The following is a 23,369-nucleotide window of genomic DNA, read 5'->3' on the forward strand; positions in this document are numbered from 1 at the left end:
TGCCCAACCTTCCTTCCGAGGAGTGCCTGGTGGGTTTGAACCGCCAGCCTTCTGGTGAGTAGTCAAGTGCCTTAGGCACTATGCTACCAGAGCTCCCTCATTAGTCATTAGGGAAATGCAAATCAAAACTACAATGAGATAGCATCTAACACCCATTAGGATAGCTTTAAGAAAAATGACAATCACAAGTTCTTATGGACTGAATTGTGTCCCCAAAAAAACGGTAAATCCTTGCCTCTATCCTGGGGTTATAATCCCACTGGGGACTAGGCTGTCTTTGTTATGCAAATAAAGTAGGATTCTTGTAGGGTTCATCTTGAGTCAATCTCTTTTAAGATATAAAAGAGATTAAACAAGCAAACAAAGGCAGCAGAAATGGGGGAAGACGGGTGATGGCAAGCCACATGGAGGTCACCCAGGACAGCAGCTCAAAGCGACAAGGCCCTTCCTCCAGAGCCGACAGAGAGGGAAAGCCCTCCCCTAGATCGGGCGCCCTGAACTCAGACTTCTAGTCTGACTGTGAGAAAATAAGTGTTTGTTAAAGCCACCCACTTGTGGTATTTGTTACAGCAGCACTAGAGAACCAAGACACAGGTATTCCCAAAGTTGCTGAAAAACTGGAAAATGATGGCCAACAGCCTGCAGTTCCTCAAAAAGGTGAACAGTTACCATGACCCAGCAATTCCACTTCTAGGCATATACCCAAGAGAACTGAAAGCACTGTGTGCACTCAAAAACTTGAACGCAAACGTTTCATGATAGCACTACTCACAACAGCCATGAGAGTGGAAACAACTCAAATGTTCTTCAGTTGATGAGGGAATACAAAAATATGCATGCCCATGTTGCTATTGTTGGTTTTCATCAAGTGGATTCTGACTCATGCCATGAAATATTATACAGTCATAAAAAGGAACAAGGCACAATACATGCCATGTGGATGAACGCTGAGAACATTATGCTGAGTGAAAGAAGCCAGTACAGGAGGACAAATATTGTACGATCCCATTTATGGGAAGTGTCCACAACAGGCAAATCCATAGACAGAAATAGGTAAGTGGCTGCCAGGAGCTGAAAGGAAACAGGGTCTGGCTGCAAACAGATACGTGGTTTCTTCTTAGCATGATGTAAACATGAAATGAGGCAGTTGTGATGACCACACAAGTCTGTGAATCTACTAGAAATAGAAAGTACTGAACTGTATACTTTATTTATTTTTTGCAGTGTTCCCTCCCCCACCTCCCACCCCTGATAACCAACAAAGAAAGTTTCCTTCCATAGATAATCCTTTCCCTGACATTTTACAATAATGAACTAATATAATATTTGTCCTTCTGTAACTGACTTACTTTACTCAGTATTATGTCTTCCAAGTTCATCCATGTTATATGGAGGTTTTAAACCATATGCTTTAAAAGGTGAATTTTATGGTGTGTAAGTTATACCTCAGTTTTTTAAAGCAGTAACTAGTTTGTTTTAGCACTGGTTGAGAGAGTGAAAAAATGGAAACCACCTAACTGTTCAACAATAGGGATTGGTTAAATAAATCATGATCCAGCCAGGTAATTAAGGAGCTCTGGTAGTGTAGTGGCTAAGATATCTGGCTGCTAACCAAAAGGCTAGTGGTTTGAACCCACCAGGTGCTCCATGGAAGAAAGAGGAGGCAGTCTGCTCCCATAAAGATTTCCAGCCTTGGAAACTCAATGGGGGCCAGTATGAGTTGGAATCGACTCAACGGCAGTGAGTTGAGTTTGAGCCAGCTAATTATACTGCCCTTACTAAGAATGAAGTGACATGAGAACACACTCATGACACAGATGAAAAAGGCAAGATGTTCACTACAATGTAGTCTACAATTGCTCAAAACTAGATTCAACCTCCCACATATTCATCAATGAGGGATTAGAAAATCAAGTTACGTCCATATCATAAAATCTTACCCATTTAAAAAGAATGATGCAAAACTTTGAAACACACAAAAATTTCTAAACACTGAATTGTTAAGGTAAAAGTGAAAAAGCGAGTTGTTCAAAGCTATTCTGTTTACAACAGCTAAAATTAGGGAAAAAACCTAACTGCCCAAACGAAGAGTGTGCCACACAAAGGGAGACCATGAAGCCACTGAAAAGAACAAGGCAGATTTGTATTTACTGGGCATGGAGGGATAATCATGAAAAAAGCTATGCACGTAATAATACCATTTTGTTTTAAAAAATAAGATACATCTTTCTACACGCACAGAAGATGGTCTGGAAAGACACACATCACCACCAGTTACTACTTCTGGAGAATAGGCCTCAGGTATAAAGACTTGGGCTTTTTGCAACATACATGGACAACTCTGGTCATGAAAGACGAAAGTGATCAGGATCACGACTCAAACGGAGTCACCAGAATTCTGTCCCACAGCACAATGCAGAAGTTTAAACTTTTAAAATCCTGATTTGCAAACCCTGCAACTTTCCACTCGATCACCCTGACACATACCCACTGCTTGGTAGGTAGAAAAAACTGACTCGGCTTAATCGGAACCATATTAAGTTACAAAGCCAGCACACAGTAGTAATTAGCAGCCAGGTTTCACAAATTTTACTGGGATTTGAGGACACTCTTTAAAGGGTTTGCTTTGGTTCCAATATCACCAAAGTATGCCTTTGACAACTATGTTCACTGAGCATAAACTGCAGGCCAGGTTCCATTTGAGAGCCAGACACGTCTACAGCCATGTAATCCCCATGATGCTGAGGGGCAAGCATGAGCCCACTGGAAGTGGCAGGGGCAGGATTTGAACCCGGGCAGTCTAAAGAAAGATCTGTGCCCTTACCGCCCCCCCACTTGATGCCCTGCATGCGGCTCACATCACTGCACGTTTAACGTGTGCTGGCAGAGCCTCAAGGGGCAGGGCCAGCTCAGCAGCCTCCAGCACAGGGACAGACACAGCACATGGTGCTGTGAATCTCTGATGACAGCACGAGAGAGGGAAGGGACTGTCCTGCAGACAAGCCCACTCACTGACTGACTGCACCCACACGGTCCTCTCCTGAGACTCAGGTCTAACCTATGGAAGGGTGACAGCTGCCCAAGAGGGTTGGTGAATTTACCCACAGGCGGAAAAGGCTGAGGCAGCTAGATGGTTAGAGCAGGTGCGGAAAGGCTGCTGGAAATGCAGACAACAACGGCCAGCACCTTCGTGAGAGTACGGAAGGCTCCTTGCATCCAGGTGGCCCTTTTCTAGCTGGTCCAACTCAACTCACCACGAGGCTTGCCTCAACGAAACGAGCATCTAGTGCTCTTGACCCTACACCTCCCCTCCCTCTGGGCGTGGCTCTCTCTGCCTCTCACCCTCAAGCTGCCTGGTCACCCGGCTTACCGTATCTGTGAACTGGTAGGCGATGAACTTGCGCATCAAAGAAATGGCTGTGGCGCGTTCCTCCCCAATCTGTAGGGAGAGAGACCAACTTGAGAGAGATGACGGAACACGGGAAAGAGGACAAGAGACAGCAGGGGAGAGTCAGAGGGAAGGAAGGCAGGCAGGAGAGAGACAGAGAGCGAGAGGGATGGGCAGTTAGGCAGGGGTGGGAGACAGCGAGTAAGGAGGAGGGGGCGAAAGGGAGAGGGAAAGAAAGGTATCACAAGGCAGAGAAAGAGGGACCAATGACGAGAAGACTCAAGACAGATGGACAGTGCTCCCCATAGGCCTCTTCCCCTCCCCGCCCTGGGCCAGAGCACACACCTTACACTTGACAGTCCACAGGTTGGGGTCCCTAGACAAGAGAGGCCAAGAAGTCCTTTAGTCTGTGTGAAACACAAAAACTACCACACCCCCCTTTTTTGCTCCCTCTCCATACCCCCAGGACCCCCTCATCCCCTTCTCCACCCTCCCACTCAAAAGCAGAAGGGGAGAGAGCACCGCCCTGCCCCACCTCCCAGCCGCCACTCTCCCCGTGAGACTACAGCCTGATTTATTTCAGAGAGTGACCCACGTGGACACTGATCTGCGTAGGCACATCACCCCGAAAGAAGATGCCACCTTAGCCCTCCTGTCCTCCCCCTACTTACTTGACCCCAGGCAGCAGCTGCTGCTGAGTGATGTCATCTGAGAGCTCATCAGATCCACCGTACACTCTGGAGGGGGAAGGGCAGCGAGAAGTGGGGAGGAGCTGCCAGCCCTGCCCTCCCCCCGAGACCACCTGCTCTCCACCCCACTCCACAGCCTTACGTCTCTCCCACCGAGGACTTGGCGTATTTCTTCATGTAATACTCGCCCAGTTCTTCCTCTCGCTGGTCCCTGAGGCACAAAGGAGAAGGCAAATGTGAATGGAAGGTTGAGGAGAGGCAGGTATGCGGTCCTGCCCGCACATCTCCCCATGGGAATTGGCACCACAGGGACCCTCTTCCTCTCCTCACTCACCTCCAGAGGTTCTGGAGGCGGCGAGCCCCAGAACGGTCTTCGTCCAGGACAACATTATCGATGTTGGAGGCTGAAAAAAAATAAGCATATCGGGTAGGTAAGGGAGAGGTGGGTAAAGGGACCAGGAGAAAGAGGTGGTCCTACGAGGGCTGGAGTTTGGCCCTGGGGCAGGAAGACACCTCACTGAGGAACCCCCCAGCTCTCCACCCTCCTCCCTTCTCCTGGTAAGTATCTTCTCCTTGTGACAAAGACCTGGGGGTGGGTCCAGCAGCTGGAGGCATCCAGCTGCTCCTCGGCTCACAGACGCTGCTTAAGCACATCCTCACTCCATCCGACCCCTCACATCCCCTGGCACTCCCAGGCACACACAAACATCCACACTTTCGCAGGTCAGCAACCGCTGCAGTCCTGACCCCAGAACTCCCTGACTCCAGACCCTACATGACTCAGAGCCCCCAGGGCCAGACAGGGACAGGGGTAGGGTGGGGGGTGAGGGCAGGTGCCACAGGAAAGAGGAAATGTCAAGATATGGGGGGAGGGTCAGGGAAGCAAGCAGTTTAGATTCTTACCTTCAATCTCTTCTACTTGGAGGAAGAGGAGGTGGTGGTGGTGGTGGTGGTGGTGGTGGTGGTGGTGGTGGGCGAGGGCAGACAAAGTATGAGCCAAATTATAGCAGCAAAATCAACCATGGGTTGGGGGACGGGGAAAGGAGGGACACAGGAAGGTTGAAAACCAAAAGTAAAGGCCAGGCACCAGGTGGTCGGGGGAAAAGCCGAAATGTATGAGGTGCACAGAACGGAAAATAACAGGGATGTGGGGAGCACTGGCCCAGGAAGTGGGGGGTAGCTTGGGACAGAGCCAACCCTACAATCATCAAAAGGGATTCACTGGGGCCCTGGGATCCTAGAGTCCTCTCCCCACAACACCCAACACCCCACAGCCCACCCCACCCCCCAACTCATGGGCCTAAAAGGAAAAGGATGGGGAGCTGGTCTCTCTGGCAACAACAAAAAGAAGCGAGGTGAGGTGGGTGGGGGTTGGGGTGGTGCAGGGCATGAAGGGATGGGCTCTCAAGACCCTCTCAGCCACGTCCCCCCATCAATGTCTGGTCTTGTGGAGAGGGGCCCGCACCCACCTTTCTCCAGGATGTCCTCTGCCCCGTCCTCCCACTGGTCCTCATCCTCATATTCATCATCCACATCTGAAAAGGGAAGGCCAAGGGATCAGGCGGCAGGTAGCAAAGGCACACAGATCTTCACGACAACCGCTCCCAGGGACTGAGCATCTCTCTGGGGGAGGAGCGCTACACCAAGACCCCGGAGCTCCGAGGCGCAAGGTGCCCGGCCCAGGCCACAGGCTGAGGGCGACAGCAGCCAGTCTGCAGGAAGATCCACCAGCTCTAAGAGGCATCTCTGCCCCAACCCCACACACACACTCTATAAAAAAATAAGCTCAAAGTAAGCAGGCAGAAAAGTTCTTTCCCAACTATTTAAACATATACACACACAACCCAAATCCACTGCCATTGAGTCAATTCTGACTGACAGCAACTCCCTAGGGTTTCCAAGGCTGTAAATGTTTAAGGAAGTAGATTGCACCATCCTCCTCCCGTGGAGCAGCTGATGGCTTTGAACCACTGATCGTCTGGTTAGCAGCCAAATGCCTTACCCACTGCACCACCAGAGCGCCTCATACACATACATGTATTTTATAGGTAAGACAAGTTTCACAGTTTGTTGGCTTTTTAAATTATTCTCTTACATTCATTAGGCTAACACTTACCTCACAACAAACACAAATCACTGTCAACTTTTTTTAAAGGGTACGGGTCATATCATGATTACTAGGAAGAGTCTATCTTCTAGGAATCAATACAGAAGTATTTCTGGATAAAATTATATATTTGGAATTTGCTTCCAAGTCATGCAGTGCTGGGCAGGGAGTGAGGAGGAAAGAGCAAAACCAAGTTCAGCACTGAGCTGGTAACCGTGGGGGCTGGGTGACAGTGTTTGGGAGTTTAAGATGCTATTGCATGCGTGGGAAATCTATCAAAAGAAAACTTAAAGAAAAAAAAAGTATACTAGATGTCAGCTGAGGTCTCTATTTGCCAGAAGCAACAGGAAAGTCAGGAAGAGGAAGAGGAGCTCAAACATGGCTAACCGCCCCCATGAACAATGGCCTCCTTTGCGATGATACTAAAACTGGATGATGCCCGGCTGAACTGAACATTTTGATCTAAGATTCTATAGACGTATCCTGATCAAAAGAGGGAAAACGTAGAACAGAATTTCCAGTTCGCACAGACTCCAGAACTTCTGAGCCTGAGAGGCTGGACAAACCACCTCCAACTACTGCCCTGAGATAATCTTTAAACCTTAAACTAAAAATACTCCCTAAGTCTTCTTCAAACCAAATAGTTTAGCTTAACTAGTAAATAATGTCTGCCTTGAGACCTGTGTTAAAAGCTATCTGAGATCAAACTGACAACAGCATCTTGAAAGATTAGGCAGGAAACCCAGGGGGCAGTGACTTTATGTTATAGGGGGATCCAGAAAAGGAGGGTGAGAATGGTTGCACAACTCAAAGAACATAATAATCAACATCAGTAACGGTACATGGAGAAACTATTGAACTGGTATATGTTCTGATGTATTTATTTTCAACCCACACAAAAAAATATCATATGAAAGTACACTAGAGAAATGAAACTGAAGGCGAAGCCCAGCCCCCACTCAGCCCCTGCTGGCCCTGCAACATACCAGCCTCATCCAGAATGAAGCCTCCATGGCGGGGTTTCTTGGCAGGCCGGTCATCATCTTCCTCCTCCTCTTCCTCATCATATTCCTCCTCCTCTTCCTCCTCCTCTTCTTCCTCTGGCTCTTCCTCCTTCTCACTGCCAGCTGCACTCCGTCGCTCTTCCTCTACCTGCAGGGTTGGGGCACCAGATTCTACTGCCCCCAAATCTGGAAACCAAGTTCCCAATGCCCAAATCTGACCTCAGATCCACCTGGCCAATCACAGTCCCCTCTCCTCTGCATACACTCTCTCCATTCTGGCCAATGACAGCAGCATTGTCCACCTAGTCTCCCAGCCCAACCAATACCTGGGAGCTGATCCGGACTCCTTCCTCCACTAGACCGCATTGCTAGCCACCTTCCAACTGGCTTCTAAATGTTATAGCTCTGTGAGGCGGGTCCTTGGCCCTTGTCTCTTTCCACTCTAAAACTCTCCCTCAGACATTTCATCAATGAGACGGACTATGGTGCCCATCTCTGTGACAATGACTTTCACTGCTGTTTCCAGTCCACAGCACTTGTGAAGGTCATTGACCGCCCCTTGTTGCTGATTCCGTAAACATTCTTCAGTCCTTACCCACAGGACACCTCAGCAGCATCTGACACCGCTGGCCCCTCTATCCCCATGGAAACCTTCTTCCCTTGGCTTCTGCTATGTTATGCTCTTGGTTTCTCTCCCACCTTCCAGGCTCCTCTTCTCTGCTCATTTCTTAAATGCTGCCTTTGACCCTCAGAATGGACTCCTGGAGCCACTGTGCTTGTCTGTCTGTACGCTCTCCCCCTGAGCCTTTGTCCCTTCCACAGCCTCAGTTCTCTCTCTTCTCCGGTCCTCACTTCTCTCCTGAACTGGAGAGAGCAGCTCCTGGATGACCTCCTCCAGGTGTCCCCTGAGCCCCTCACACCTACCGTGTCCCAAACTGGCCTCCTCCAGCTCCCATCAGGCACCACATTGTTGTCCGTTTAAATGTTTGAACAGTTCTCTCACCATCCCCTCCTCCTCATCCCACACACCCCAGCCTAGGCCAGCACACTGGCCTCTAACACTAGGATCCTTACTCAGCCTCTTCCTGGGCTCCTGGCCTCTAATCCCTCTTTCCACACCAGTTATAGAACAGTTTCCCAAATTTCAATCTTCTCTTTGCTAACTTCATGATTTCTTGCCATATCCACATCAGTGTCAGCCATTTACCTGATGTCATTAAATCCACTCAGTTTGTCCCTGATTTAAAACAGGAACTGTTCTGAATTTTGAAATTTTCAGAACTAAAACTTTTTTTTAAAGCTTCACTTATCATAAGTAGACAATAACTACAAAGATAAAAACAATGCTATTAATTCCCAACAAGATACTGTTGTCTGTTGAAGACTCTAAGCCTATAGCCTGATAAACACAGAGACTAATAAATTTCAGAGAGCCGTTCAACACATAAGGCACACTGGCAGTGCAGAGGTTAAGCAGCTGGCTGTTAATGGAAACCCGATGGGGCAGTTCTACTCTGTCCGTAGACTCACTAGGGGTCGCAATCGACTGGACAGCAAAGAATTTGGTTTGGGTTTCTTATTCAAGAGATACTAGCACCAAAGTAAAATTTTCTCCTTCACCGAATCGGAAGACAGAACATACAACCAAAAAGAAGGAACTCTCTCAGTAAATGGTTCAACACAACTTATTAGTATCCTTATTCCACCTAAAAGCACATCCAGCCCCACCCCAGGAATGCAACCTACAGTCTTGGGGAAACTCTGATCTAAAACATGAATCTGACTATGTTGGTTCCCTGCTTACACTGCCACAGAGGGTGGGCAGGGTGAACTATTAGGTATGTCTATGAAGCAGAGAATGTACCCAAGACCATGTATAGGGTTGTCAGACAATGGCCCCATAAGTTTATGTGTATGATCTGAATTCCCAGGTGTATAGCAGAACTGACAAGGGACAAGGTTGTAGTCACTTCTTGGTCATAGTCAGCTACCCAGAGGAACCAAGTAGTTGAACCTGTGGGCTCAGGACCATAGTTGCAGGGGACATCAAGCTCAATTGGCATAACATACTACACAAAACATTGTTCCACCTCCTACTGTGGCGAGTAGCGACTGGGATCTAAAAAGCCTGCAAGCAGCCATCTAGATGCAGCGATGGGTCTCTCCTCGTCCAGAGCAAAGGAGAATGAAGAAAACCAAAGATTCATGGAAAGACTTAGTCCCAGCAACTGGTCAATCTGCAGCCTATACGAATATGAGACCAGAAGAACTAGATGGTGCCCTGCTACGACTGTCAACCACTCGGAGGGGAATCTATGTAGGAGATCCTGTATAGAGAGGGAGAACAATGTGGAACAAAACTCAAAATCATTTGGGAAAAAAAAAAGAGGGGACCAGGTTTGCTGGTCTGATAGAGCCTGGTGAAATCACTGAGACTATGGCCCCTAGCCACCCTTCAGGTATGGAATTAAACCCACACCTGTGGCTTCCAGCCAAACAAAAGACAGGCATATGAGGTAAACATCTACACTAGGTATATACCCTCCTTGAAGAGAACAATCATGGGAGAAAGAAGGGTTGTTTATGCACAGGGAGAAAGCTCAGGGGGCAGGAGTACATGGGAGGATGGACACAGGGAAGAAGTAGCTATGAGGAGGAAGTGGGAAGGAGCTGTTGCATTGTAATAAATAGTAGTCAATATCATGAGACAAAGTGTATGTGAACTGCTGCATGGAAAGTGAATTTGCTTTGTAAATTTTCACCCAAATCACAATTTAAAAAAAAAATTGCCATAGAAAAAGTCAAGGAGAAGTTCATATATGGAAGGAAACTTTCTTTGTTAGTTACCAGGGATAGGAAGGGAGGGGAGGGAAAATTGTTAAATAGGTGAGAGACAAGTGTGATTTGGTTGAAGGGAAAGGTGAGTGAGTAACACAGTAACACTGAGGAAGAGGAAGACACAGGTGCACAAGAGGTACACACAACAAAGACAAACCCTTTCACATGCGCAATACTTTATCTATAACAATAAACATTAATCTATGGGTAGATTTCACAGACAGGTTGAAGAATCTGGTATGTCTAGGCAAAAGAAAATATACCCAGGCTAGATATAAGTTTGACAGATGCTATTTCTACATACATATTTGTGTGTGCTATAAGAATGTCCAAATATATAACAGACCTAACATAGGGCGAAGCTATGATAACTTCTTGGCCACAGCCAAACACCCCAAGGAAGTGAGTAGCTGGATCTATGGGCTCCAGACCATGGTCAATTGGCATAACATACTCCAAAACATTGTGCTACATCCTACTTTCATGAGTAGTAACTGGGGTCTCATAAGCTTGTAAGCAACCATCTAGATGCAACAATGTTTCTCTCCTTGTCCAGAGCAAAGAAGAATGAAGAAAACCAAAGATGCATGGAAACAATCAGTCTAAGGGACTAGTAGACCATGCAATCCTCAGCCTATATGACTGTGAAAACTAGATGGTACCTGGCTACCACCGTCAACCACTCGAAAAGGGGTAAGTGCAGGAGATACTGCATAGAGTGGGAGAACAATGTGGAACAAAACTCACAATCATTAAAAAAAAAAAAATAAAGCCAGGTTTACTGGTCTAATAGAGCCTGGTGGAACCCCTGAAACTATGGCCCCTAGTTACCCTTCAGGTCTGGAACTGAACTCCCTCTTGTGGCTTCCAGCCAAACAATAGACAGGCATATAGGGTGAAAATTACATCAGGTAGATGCATTTCTTACAGTGATTGATCAATCGTGGGAGAACAGAAGGGAAGTTTTTACACAGGGAGACAGCTCAGAGGACAGGAATGCATAGGAAAGAAGGACCCAGAGAAGAGGTAACTACAGGGAGGAAGTGGGAAGAATGCTGTGACATTGTGGGGAATTGCAATCAATATCATGAAACAAAATGTGCATGAACTGCCGTATGGAAAATGAATTTGCTCTGTAAACTTTCACCCAGATCACAATAAAAATTGAAAAAAAAAAAAAAGAACATCCATATAAATAACAACAACAGGAGACAAAGTCATGATAACTTAATAGCCACAGCCAGAGACCCTTAGGGAGTGAGTTGTTGGACTTGTGGGCTCGGGACCACGGCTTCAGGGGACATCAAGCTCAACTGGCATAACATACTACACAAAAACAACTGTTTTACATCCTACTTTGGTGAGTAGTACCTAGGGTCTTAAAAGCTTGCAAGCAGCCATCTAGATGCAACAATGGGTATCTCCTCGTCCAGAGCAAAAAGAAAAATGAAGAAAACCAAAGATTCATGGAAACAATTAGTCCAAGGGACTAGTTGACAATTCACAGAATCTTAGCCTATTATGACCATGAGACCAGAACAACTAGATGGTGCCCAGCTACCACTGTCAATCATTCAGACAGGGATCAGTGCAAGAGATCTTTGGTAAAGTGGGAGAAAAAGGTAGAACAAAAGTGAAAATCACAAAAAAGAAACCAGGCTTACTGTTTTGATAGAGCCTGGTGAGACCCCTGAAATGATGGCCCCTAGTCACCCTTCAGGTATGGAATTGAACTCAACTCCTGTGGCTTCCAACCAAACAATAAGCAGGCATATAAGGTGAACATTTACACCAGGTAGGTCCACTCCTTAGAACAATCACATTATGGTAGATCAGAAGGGAGACAACTCAGAGGGTGGAAATGCATAGGAAAGAAGGACACAGGGAAAAGTTAAGTATATAGAGGAAGTAGGAGCTCTGGTAGCATAGTGCCTAAGGCACTTGACTGCTAACCAGAAGGCTGGCGGTTCAAACCCACCAGCCACTCCTCCGAAGGAAGGTTGGGCAATCTTACTTCTGTAGTGATGCTGCCTCGGAAACCCAAGGAGGGGTCGCTTTGAGTCAGCGCCGACTCGACGGCACATAACAACAACAACAACGTAGAGGAAATGGAAAAAGAGCTGTTAGACTGTGGAGACTGCAGTTCATGTCATGAAACAAAATGTGTGTAAACTGCTATATGGAAAATTAATTTGCTCTGTACATTTTTACCTAAATCACAATTTAAAAAAAGAAGAAAGAAATATTGCCATGGCTCACCACTGCCCTCAGGTAAAAAGCCAGCCAACCTGGACCAGCCCCTTCTTATGCTACGTCCCAGCACAGGGAACCACCTGCACCACGCTCTCTTAGCATGGCCCACCATCAGTACTGCTCCTCTGTGTAAATGCCATTCTTCTCTTCCCCCCACTCATACTTCAGTCAACACACTCCCTCCTCAGGAAGCCCAACCTGTCCCTCTGCCTCACCTGGGACAGCAGACGAGCCAGCACATGCGTCAGGAAGCGGGAAGCTGGAATGGTGTTTGCGGGGGAGGGAGGAAGCCTTGCAATGTGCAAACCAGATTTTCCCAGACAGGAAAGGGAAGTGAGAATCATGGTCCCGTACCACTGGGCTCTACCAGCAAGTAATGCATCCTGAAGCCACGTATCAGACCAAGGACCCAGTACTATGGCTTGGAGCAAAGGCCCATTCTGTCATCCTCCCACTTGCCCCACTCCAATTCCTTCCACCACAACACCCCAATTCCTTGAACCTGAACCTGAACCGTTCACTGGAGGTTGACAACACCACCCCCATCATCAAAGAGCACAGCAGGAGACGACAATCAAAGGCCTATAGCGACCAAGCACAAGCAGGCAACATAAATGGAGCAGACCAAAGGAAAGCCGTGGCACTCTGTTTTGTGGGACACAGATTAGTTAACACTGCCACCAAGCAGGCCGAATGTACAGAGTAACTGACACTCCATCACAGTTTTGTGGGGTGGGCGAGGAAGTGGTAGGAGCATCAGGAACCAGGAGAAAATCCCAGCTCCAAAAGAGGCAGCCACTTTCAGCTCTAGCAAAGTGCTGCCAAACAAAACAACCCTCTCATTGCCGCTGAAAAGCAGAAAATCCTAGCTTTTACATGCAATCTCCCTTATAAGTGGTGGCAACTAACTCAAAAAGTAAATTTCTGTGGGTCAAACAAACAAACAAAAAATCAATAAAACCACTGCCAGTAAGTCCACTCCCACTCACAGTGCCCCTAGAGGACAGAGTAGAACTGCCCTATAGGGTTTCCAAGGCTGTCAGTCTTTACAGAAGCAAAGCCCAAACCAAACCCACTGCCGTCATATTGTTTCCAACTAACAGCGCCCCTAGAGGACAGACCAGAACTGCCCCATAGGGTTTCTAAGACTGTAAATCTTTACAGAAGCCAACCGCCTCATCTTTCTCCTGTGGAACAGATGGTGGGTTGGAACTGCCAACCTTTTGGTTAGCAGCCCAAAACTTTAACCACAGCTATAATCACTCTGTCATCCAGTCAAACTAGACTCATTGCTATTCCTTAAACATGACAGACATGTTCCTGATTTTATGTGTTGTTTCCCCTTATTAAAGTACACTCCTTCTAGATAGCCCCATAACTCACTTCCTCACCTCCATGAAGTCTTTGTTCAAATGTTACTCTCTCAGACTGACTCTAATCACCCCATTTAAAGCCTAACCCAGACCCCATCCCCCTTCTTTACTTTTCTCCAGAGTACCATCACCTTCTGGATGACAATATAATTTACTAATTAAGTTTATTCTGCTTGAACCCACAAGAGTGTAAATACCACGATGGTTTTTATAATCTGTTTTCTTCACTGCTACAGCCCAAGAGCAAAGAATTGTGCCTACCCCATAACAGGTGCTAAAAACATGTTTCCAGAATAATTAAGCTTACCTAAAAATTAAAACAACTGATAAAACCAAAAAACCAAACTCACTACCAGAGTGGATTCCAACTCATAACGACCTCACTGGGTTTCCAAAGCTGTAAATCTTTACGGAAGCCGACTGCCTCATCTTCCGCGAAGCAGCTGGTGGGTTCGAACCACCAACCTTTTGGTTAGCAGCCAAATGCCTTAACTGCTGTCCCACCAGAGTTCCTTAAAATAACTGATTGTGAGTGTTTACTATACGCCACGTCCTTTAAACACTTCACTTATTACGCCACTGTACCTGTCCCTCTGCTTGACTTCGCCTTGCCCACCTCTCGATCTCCCCCTTCAACCTAGAAACTCTCAAGGGCCAGAGCCCGCTCAAATCCCTTCTGGACGCTACGGGGCCTTTCTGCCCTCGTCCTGTCCCAGGCGCAATGCTCCCTCGGTACCGCCGGCCACAGACCTCGGCCTCCTCGCCGTCGCTGCTGCGTTCGCTGTCCTCCTCCTCGGAGAAATTGCTGTCCTCGCTATCCGACATCTTCTGCTGCTGCAAGGAAAGACGGCAGCCTCAGAAGATCCCACAATTCCGAGTCCCACCCCGAGCCTCAGTTTCCCTGTGGGTTCCCTGGGAGAGAAAAAAAAATCCTTTTAACGCACTTCCGGCAGCCTTGTTCTGGCAACTACGAACCGGAGTGGGGACCACCAAACCATCTGCTACACCTCCCCACCAAACCATCTGCTACACCTCCCCAATGCCAGAATCCGGCATCTTCACCTCCCCACCCCCGGCGGTCCCCGGACCTGACATTTTGATGGGCCCCACCTCACTACTCCGGTCCCACCTCGGCCTTCGTTATCAGCCGATATTCACACGACGACTAGCTGGAACAGACGAGCCCTCTCGCGAGAACCTATCCGTTGGCCTCCCCCAACGCGAGATTTAAGGGGCCCGCCCCCAGGTAACGCACTTCCGGGATCTCATCTTGAGAGTGGCAAAGTAGACCTAATGCGGAGTGTGGGGAGGACGTCTTGGGAGCGTCAAGTAAGAAAAAAAATCTGTTTACCCACTCCATCCCACTCCCCCCGCCCCCTACACACACACACACATACACACACACACACGCGCGCGCGCGCGCGGGTCCGAGCACTTGGTCTCGGGCCCCTTCCAGTGTGGAATTCGTACTTGAATATAATGAGCCATTTATGCGTTAGTTTAAGCTACTAATACGGTGAGCCAAGCCGTCAGCAGACAAGAAATTAGCAAATAACAATAATCAGACTTTACATGCTTGATTTACTGGTTGAAGTGGGGTTGATTCTGACTCCTAGCAAGTTGAACTCTGTAGGATTTGTTGGGCTGTCATCTTAAAGAAAGCAGAGAGCTAAGCATTTCTTAGGAGCTCTGGTAGCATAGTGGCTAAAGCACTTGACTGCTAACCAGAGGGCTGGCCGTTCAAACCCACCGGCCACTCCTCGGAAGGAAAGTTGGGCAATCCTACTTCCTTAGTGATACTGCCTCGGAAACCCAAGGAGGGCTCACTATGAGTCGGGGCGACTCGACGGCACGTAACAACAAGCATTTTCTTGACAGATCCGCTGAGTGGGTTCAAATCGCCAATCTGTGGGTTAGTAGCTTAATGCAAACCGTTTGCACCTTGGAGGTATGTACCCCCATTCTCTTGAAGAAGAAATTAAAGCTCAGAAAAGTAACCTAGCTGTAAAGTGACAGATCCAGGACTCCATGCCAAGTCTGGGTGACCCCAAACCCCTTGTTTTTCTTTGCAGCCTCCTTAAGTTAATTGAAATATTAATTTATGCAGATATAAGGGAGAAACAGGAAAAGCTGACCTGCTAGAGGAATAAAATAATAATCAGAAACTTTTAGAACACATTGCTAAAATTTCTCACATAATCAATGAGACAGGTGGTTACAGGGGAACGTGGTGAAGCAGTACGGGATAGCAGCAGACTCAGGCTCAGCCACCAGGGACTGACTCTACCCCAGGTACATTTCTCCCTAAGCACACACTTCCCAAACCAACAATCCCAAATTGAACCCACAATGGATTGGAGAGGGGCTGGGCACTTTTTTTTTTTTTTTTTTTTTAAATTTTTATTGTGATTTGGGTGAAAGTTTACAGAGCAAATTCATTTTCCATGCAGCAGTCCACACATTTTGTCTCATGACCAACCAACCAACCAATCTCACTGCCATTGAGTCAGTTTTGACTCACTTGACTCACGGCGACCCCTCCTTGACTTTCCCAGGAGATATCTCTATGGAAGTAGATTGCCCAGACTTCCTTCCGAGGAGTAGCTGATGGGTTTGAACTTCCAGCTTTCTGGTTGGTAGTTAAATCCCTAGGCACTACTCTACCAGAGCTTCTTGTCTCATGACATTGATTAAAATTCCCCACAATGTAACAGCTCTCTTCCCACTTCCTCCTCATAGTTACCTCTTCCCTGTGTCCTTCCCTCCCATGCACTCCTGCCCCTCACCCCAGCTGTCTCCCTGTGCAAACACTGCCCTTCTGTTCTCCCATGATTGATTGCTCTAAAGAGTACATCCACCTGATGTAAATGATCACCCCATATGCCTGTCTACTGTTTGGTTGGAAGCCACAGGAGTGAGTTCAGTTCCAACCTGAAGAGTGGCTAGGGGCCATAGTCTCAGGGGTCTCACCAGGCTCTATCAGACCAGTAAACCTAGTCTTTTTTTTTTTTTTTATGATTTTGAGTTTTGTTCCACATTGTTCTGCTCTATCCAAGATCTGCTTCACTGATCCTTTTCAAAGTGGTTGACAGTGGTAGCCAGGCACCATCTAGTTCTTCTGGTCTCATGGTCATATAGCCTGAGGATTGCATGGTCTACCAGTCCCTTGGAGACTAATTGTTTCCATGCATCTTTGGTTTTTCTTCGTTCTTTGCTCTGGACAAGGAGAGACCCATTGTTGAATCTAGATGGCTGCTTGTGAGCTTTTAAGATCCCACTGCTACTCACCAAAAAAAAAAAAAAAGAAAAAGAAGAAAACCAAACTCTCTGCCATCGAGTCAGATATGACTCATAGCAACCCCTCCTTGGGTTTCTGAAGTGGTATCACTATGAAAATAGGTTGCCCAACCTTCCTTCTGAGGAGTGGCTGGTGGGTTTGAACTGCCAGCCTTCTGGTTAGCAGTGAAATGCCTTAGGCACTAAGCCACCAGATATGGAACACTGTTTTTGTGTAGCATATTATGCCAATTGAGCTTGATGTCCCCTGTGACCATGATGGGGCTGGGCACTTAATGAAAGACTTTTTCAGAAGCTTTCAACACAAGCTCTTCACAATCGGATCCCACGTATAGAATATCTATTGCCACTGCTGCAGAAAGGCATTTACCCAAGGAAAGAGAGAGAGTGCAGGCATTTTCTACCCATGGAAAGTTCTTCCTCAGTCTCTCAGCATTTTTCAGCTCTTAACTCTGGCAGCACATTTGAATACTTGGAAAGTTTAAAAAAGAGAGAGAGATGTGTATAATAGCCCCTCAAACTAAAAACAACCCACATGTCCTCATGACAAGAACAGATAAACAAATTGTGGTACATCAGCATAACTGTGGTGCAGTGAATTACTTGGTATGGTTTTTCTAGCCATAGTCTTTGTAACTCCCACCAGATTACTGGGTGGGACCGTGCAAATAAGGTGTATGGAACTCTAACGTGGAGATTGGTTAGTTTTGCCATGCTGCTGGTAGTGCCTAAAGCACTTGACTGCTAACCAGAAGGCTGGCGGTTCAAACCCACCAGCTACTCCTCTGAAGGAAGGTTGGGCAATCTACTTCCGTAGTGATACCACCTCGGAAACCCAAGGAGGGGTTGCTATGAGTCGGGTCCAACTCGACGGCACATAACAGCAACAACAACAGAGGTGGGGGCGGGAATCTCACTGCCATCAAGAGAGAAGAGCTGGAGTTGGAGTGGAGCACATCCTAGGACCTGAGATCCCTGCACTGGACTTCCTTGGCAGAGACACCTGATTGAGAGACAGCGGCAGTGGAACCAAGAGGCATGACACAGAGAGGGATGGGCTTGCCTGGCCCACAGAATGAGAAGGCTGAGTGCCTTTGGGCAGGAGGCTTGCTGGCGGAGCGGGGTGCACATAAAAACCAACAAAACACACTGCCATGAGTTGGATCTGACTCATAGCGACCCCTCCTTGGGTTTCCGAGGCAGTATCACTACGGAAGTAGATTGCTCAATCTTCCTTCTGAGGAGTGGCTGGTGGGTTTGAACTACCAGCCTTCTGGTTAGCAGTCAAATGCCTTAGGCACTATGCCACCAGAGCTCCTGGGGTGCACATAGGTGTACCTATTGGCAGAGCTAGAAGAGTTTTGTAACACTTGGCAGAGCAGGGCAGAGGCCAAGGGGAAGAGAGGTGTGCCTGAGGGCAGAGCAGAGAGTTCTGTGAGGCCATTGCAATGAACCCAATAGAGAAGTAGTGAGTGCCGTGGGAGGGGCGGCTGATGTCAGGATTGGTAAAAAGACTGGAAGGTGGTGGCATGTCTGGCCTCATAGAAATAAACCTTGGGCTGTTGCTAGTGACTCTGTTTTCCCCTCGTGAGGTTGGAGAAGGTCAGAGGAAGATGCCACCCCTGTGCCCTTTGGCAATAATGAAATCCTACTCAGTGAAAGAAAGGAAGTAACCGAAACTCAACATAAATCTCAAAAACATGCTGAGCAAAAGAAGCTGGACACAAGGGTATGTGTGGTATGACTCCATTCATCAGAAATTCTAGAATGGGCACAGCCAGTCTATACAAACAGAAAGCAGATTAGTGAGTGTCTGTGCTGGGGTGGAGACTGACTCCATAAGAAAATGTTTCGGCAGTGTGTATGCATAGAATATGTCGAAATGCATGCTTAACATGGGTGCATGTTACTGTGTAAATTACCCTTCGAAAAACTATAGCTACTCAGGCTCCACCAGAAACCAATCATCAAAATCTCTGGGCTAGGGCCTGGAAGTTCTCCAGGTGGTAAGTGTCTGAAGCCAGGGATGTAAGCTGCATCTCCCAGTGCTCAAGGGATGGAGAAGAGATGGGAAGCTACCTGTGCAATGCTCAGTCCCTTCCTGGGAGAGGAGAGAATCTGAAAGACAAGGAGATTGGGCAGGTGAGGGCAGCTGATCCAACTACCTGCCCCAGAAGGTCAGAGACCTCAGGCTTCAGAAGTCACCATATTTCCCTCCTTTCCTCTGTTCCCTGGCTCCTGGTGGGGTTCTCACCACCCCCTTCAGGTGGGCTAGAAGGAGATGAAGCCTTGGGTTTGGGAGTGAAGGCTGGAGGTCAAGCCTCCTCCCCGTCTTCCCACCCAGCCTCTCTTGGGGTGGTACCAGAGGGTCCTTTAAGATTCATGCTGCTGGCAGGTACCTGGCACAGTCCCCTGTAATAACTCTTAAGAGCTTGGCCAGAAAGAAGGGGACAGACTTCTTTGGGATGTTTCTCGCAGGGTGGGCCAGAGCCCTGGGTGGCCACCCATAGCTGGGACCCCAGAGCGTCTAGCAGGTCTGCAGCTGCAACACAACAATCCCCACAGATGGTCCCTCTTTGACCCCAATCACAGACAGCTCCAGCCTGAAGCAGCCTAGAGTCTCAGCAAGACACACCTGTAGGGACAGAATGAACTGGAGTCTCCGGCAGGAGCCTGACCCCAAATCTCCACCCCTAGGGCTTCTGACAAGGGCCCTGGGTGATGCGAGAAGTTTGCGATCCACTGCTAACCTAGAGGTTGGCGGTTTGACACTGTCCAGTGATGCCACCAAAGAAAGGCCCCGGGGACCTGCCTCTGTAAATATTACAGCCCAGAGAACGCTGTGGGACGCAGTTCTACTCTGTGGCACATGAGTCGGAATCGACTTGACAGCAGTGGGTTTAGGGGTTTCTCACTTGTAGCCTGAGACAAGCCCCTTCATCTCTCCAGGCCTCATCTCTCATTTGTAAAACAAGGCTTGGAATAAGCTCTATTTTTAGAGCTGATAAGGAGCTCTGGTGGCGCAGTGGTTAAAGCATTTGGCTGTTAACCCAAAGGTCAGCTGTTTGAACCCACCAGCCACTCCATGGGAGAAAAATGAGGCAGGCTGCTAACTTCTGTAAAGATTTACAGTCTTGGAAACCCTGTGGGGCAGTTCCACTCTGTCCTCTAGGGGCGCTGTGAGTCAGAATTAACTCAACAGCAGTGGGTGTGGTTTGGGCTCTGCTTCTGTAAAGACTGACAGCCTTGGAAATCCTATGGGGCAGTTCTACTCTGTCCTCTAGGGTCACTATGAGTTGGAATCGACTGGATGGCCGTGGGTTTGGTCTGGGTTTTAGGGCTGATGCTAGATTATCATAATGTGCTGATTTTATTAGACCAAGATACTTTACTGCCATCTTCTGGAAAACTGGTAAATAACTACAAATCTACAGTGTCTAGGATGTGACTACTCTCCTTGTAGATGTGGGTCTTTGTGCAGCGTACAATCTCCATAGCCACACACAGTGGCCCTGCCTATCTCACAGGCTTGATATGAAAAGTAAATAAACTAATATACTTAAAACGCTTAGACCAGTAGCTGTATTCATCATCACCATCATCACCAACATTGTGCTGTTCCCATCACTGGTCTAGGTGACCAAATGCCATCTGTGGAGGTTGGAGCTGGGCAGCTGGAACAGTCCTACTCCTTCAAACACAGACAGGCACGCGAGTGAGCTCATGGAGCCAAGTGGATTCTCCCTAAACTTCCAACTTCAGTTAAAAAAAAAAAAAAAAAAAACTCACTACCGTTGATTCCAACTCATAGTGAGCCCCACTGGGTTTCTTTCCAAGACTGTACATCTTTACAGAAGCAGATCAGCCCATTTTTCTTCTGTGGAGCAGCTGGTGGGTTCGAGCCACCAATTTTATGGTTAGCAACCAAATGCCTTCCAACTTCAGTAAAACCAAAACCAAACCAAACTCACTGCCATCGAGTCCACTCCAACTTATAGCGTCCCCCATTGGGTCTCCGAGGCAGTAAATCTTTATGTAAGTAGATTGCACAGGCTTCCTACTGCAGAGTGGCTTGAACTGCCAACCTTCTGGTTAGCAGTCAGATGCCTTAGGCACTGCGCCACCAGAGCTCCTTCAACTTCTACGGAAGCTAATGAAATCCTGAGAGATCATCTGGGTGGAAAAGCATGCCATAATTTCTGTTTCCCTATAATTTGGGAGAAGGAAGGAGAATTAGATCTTGAAGGGGAGAGCCTAACACTTCCTCAAGCGTGCCCCCACCACATCCCCCAATTAGCCTGTTCCTGTCTGCTGGACCTCGTCTCCCAACCACCCCCACCCCAACCCCATCCTTCCTCCTCACCACAATCTTCTTGACAGCATCCAGAAATCTGAAAGGCTCCCAAGGACAGACGGGGAGACCCAGGGTCCCACCAGCAGGGGATGGGCACTCTGCCTTCTCCTAGGCTTTTCCTGGCCACTTGACCTGGGATCTTGGAGGGAGAAGTACAGAGAGAAGGAGTGGGTTGAAAGACTGGGATGGGTGGAGGCCCTTGGCCCCTGTCCTCTCCCCTGCCACCTCCAGTCAAATAGATGTTCAGGGAATGTGCCCTGAGAAGCTGAGGGTGATGGCAACCCCAGAGTAGAGGGAGCTGGGTCAGAGGGCTCCCTGACCTTTATGCTCAGGGGAGACAACATTGAGGAGGTGTGTGGGGGACGGGAGAGCTTTGGACCCTCCCCAGAACCAGGCAGTACAGCATTGGGGGGCTTTCTGGCTTACGATGTGTGTTCTTGTGGGAAAACACCTGTGCTAGGCCTTATTTCTGTCTGCAGAAATTTTGGGGGTCTCTGATTGGGCTGCTAACCAAAAGGTCAGCTGTTTGAACCCACCAGCCACTCCATGGGAGAAAAATGTGGCAGTGTGCTTCTGTGAGGGTTCACAGCCTTAGAAACCCTATGGGGCAGTTCCACTCTCCTCTAGGGGCGCTGTGAGTCAAGATTTACTTGATGGCAGTTGGTTGGGTTGGGTTGGGTTGCTCTCCTTTTTATTTCCATCTGTATTGAGGAATGTTCACACCTGCCTACATCTGTCTGTCTTGTCTTCTTTCTGAGTGTTGGCCTCTCTTTGAGCCCCTGTACTGGGCTGTGTTTTCTAGGTCCATCTCTGACTGACCTTTCTCCTTCTCTTCTCCATTGAATCTTTGTCTTCCTTTCTTCCTCCATGTGTGCCTCCCTTTCTCTTGTGTCTCTCTGTCTGTCCCTCCAGGTCTGCCTCTGTAGGGCTCCTTTCTTCCCTCCCCCTGTCCCCTTTCCCTCTCTCACCATTTTGGAGCTGGATTTTGGGCTGGAGGCACCCCCTCTCACCACCCTCTGGGCCCAAGGTAAGCTATCATACCCCTTTGAACCTTGGACCCCAGACACTGTGCTGCCAGGCACACTGAGGCAATCCTAGGCTCTCCCTAGCCCCAGGAGTGGAGCTGTTTGGTTGGGAAGAGCGCATCCTGACTGAGGTGAGTCTGTAAGGGAGCCAGGGGGCAACACAGTACTGGGGTTCCTGAGATGAGGTGGCAGGGACTGGCGGTGGGATGGAGAATTCTGTGGGGAGGAGGCATAAAGAGGAGGGTGATTTTAGTGGGGAGAGTGAAGAGACATTTAGCTAGCATAGGGCACCTATAGGGGCTCTGGTGGTGTAGTGGTTAAGGCATTGGGCTGCTAGCAAAAGGTTGGTGGTTTGAACTACAGCTACTACAAGAAAAAAAGATGAGGCAATCAGCCTCCTTAAAGATTTACAACCTTGGAAACCCAGTGTGGGGTTCGTTATGAGTCAGAAGTGAGTTTGGTTTTTGGTTTTCAGGGAACCTAAAGACGGGGCTATTGCGAGATGTCTCTGAGAAGAGCGTTCTAGGGGAGGAAAATTCCAAGGAGGCAGTTGCTGGGGAGAGGAGGGTCTGAAGGCAAGGAGATTCTGGGAAAAAGGAGATTTTGAGTGAGGGGCCCCTGAGAAGGGACAATTTTGAGAAGTTCTGGGAAAAGTAATTCTAGGGGAAACAGATTTTGAAGAAGCAGGAGTCTGGGAAGAAAGAGGGCAGAGGCTTGGAAGATTCATGAGTGTAGGGGGCTCTTTAGGGGAAGATGAGAATTAATAAGAGGGGGGGGGGGCAGAACCAAAATGCAAATTAGTCACCAGTGATGACCAATGAGGGCTGAGGATATGAGTTCGAGCCCCGCCCCTTACACATCCAAGACCACGCCCACTCCCTTCCCATGATCCATCTCCCCGCCGCTAATCTGAGACTCCGCCCCCTAAATGCTTCATTAGCCGTATAACTTCCTTTCGCTGCGACATAGCGCTTACAGCGCCTGCGCAGACTCTGAAAAGCAGCCGAGGTGGCCCCACGCTTTCCTTTTCCGGTTGCGGCG

At 48.1% G+C, this 23,369-nt stretch overlaps 1 protein-coding gene across 1 annotated transcript in view; it reads right to left on the reverse strand.

Moving 5' to 3' along the window:
• Positions 1 to 14,477, reverse strand: part of SUPT5H (SPT5 homolog, DSIF elongation factor subunit) — a 31,367-nt gene extending 16,890 nt beyond the window's left edge. The window contains exons 1-9 of the mRNA XM_007958464.2: positions 14,403 to 14,477; positions 7,171 to 7,336; positions 5,547 to 5,612; positions 4,981 to 4,992; positions 4,412 to 4,481; positions 4,220 to 4,288; positions 4,060 to 4,125; positions 3,734 to 3,764; positions 3,371 to 3,439 (exon numbers count right to left, since the gene is read on the reverse strand). Of these exons, the coding sequence (XP_007956655.1) occupies positions 3,371 to 3,439; positions 3,734 to 3,764; positions 4,060 to 4,125; positions 4,220 to 4,288; positions 4,412 to 4,481; positions 4,981 to 4,992; positions 5,547 to 5,612; positions 7,171 to 7,336; positions 14,403 to 14,477 (624 nt within the window). The remainder of the gene's footprint in view (positions 1 to 3,370; positions 3,440 to 3,733; positions 3,765 to 4,059; positions 4,126 to 4,219; positions 4,289 to 4,411; positions 4,482 to 4,980; positions 4,993 to 5,546; positions 5,613 to 7,170; positions 7,337 to 14,402) is intronic.
• Positions 14,478 to 23,369: the final 8,892 nt, after the last annotated feature.

The sequence above is a fragment of the Orycteropus afer genome, unplaced genomic scaffold (assembly GCF_000298275.1).
Source record: "Orycteropus afer afer isolate SDZICR_OR568_19922 unplaced genomic scaffold, OryAfe1.0 scaffold00989, whole genome shotgun sequence".
NCBI lineage: Eukaryota > Metazoa > Chordata > Mammalia > Tubulidentata > Orycteropodidae > Orycteropus > Orycteropus afer.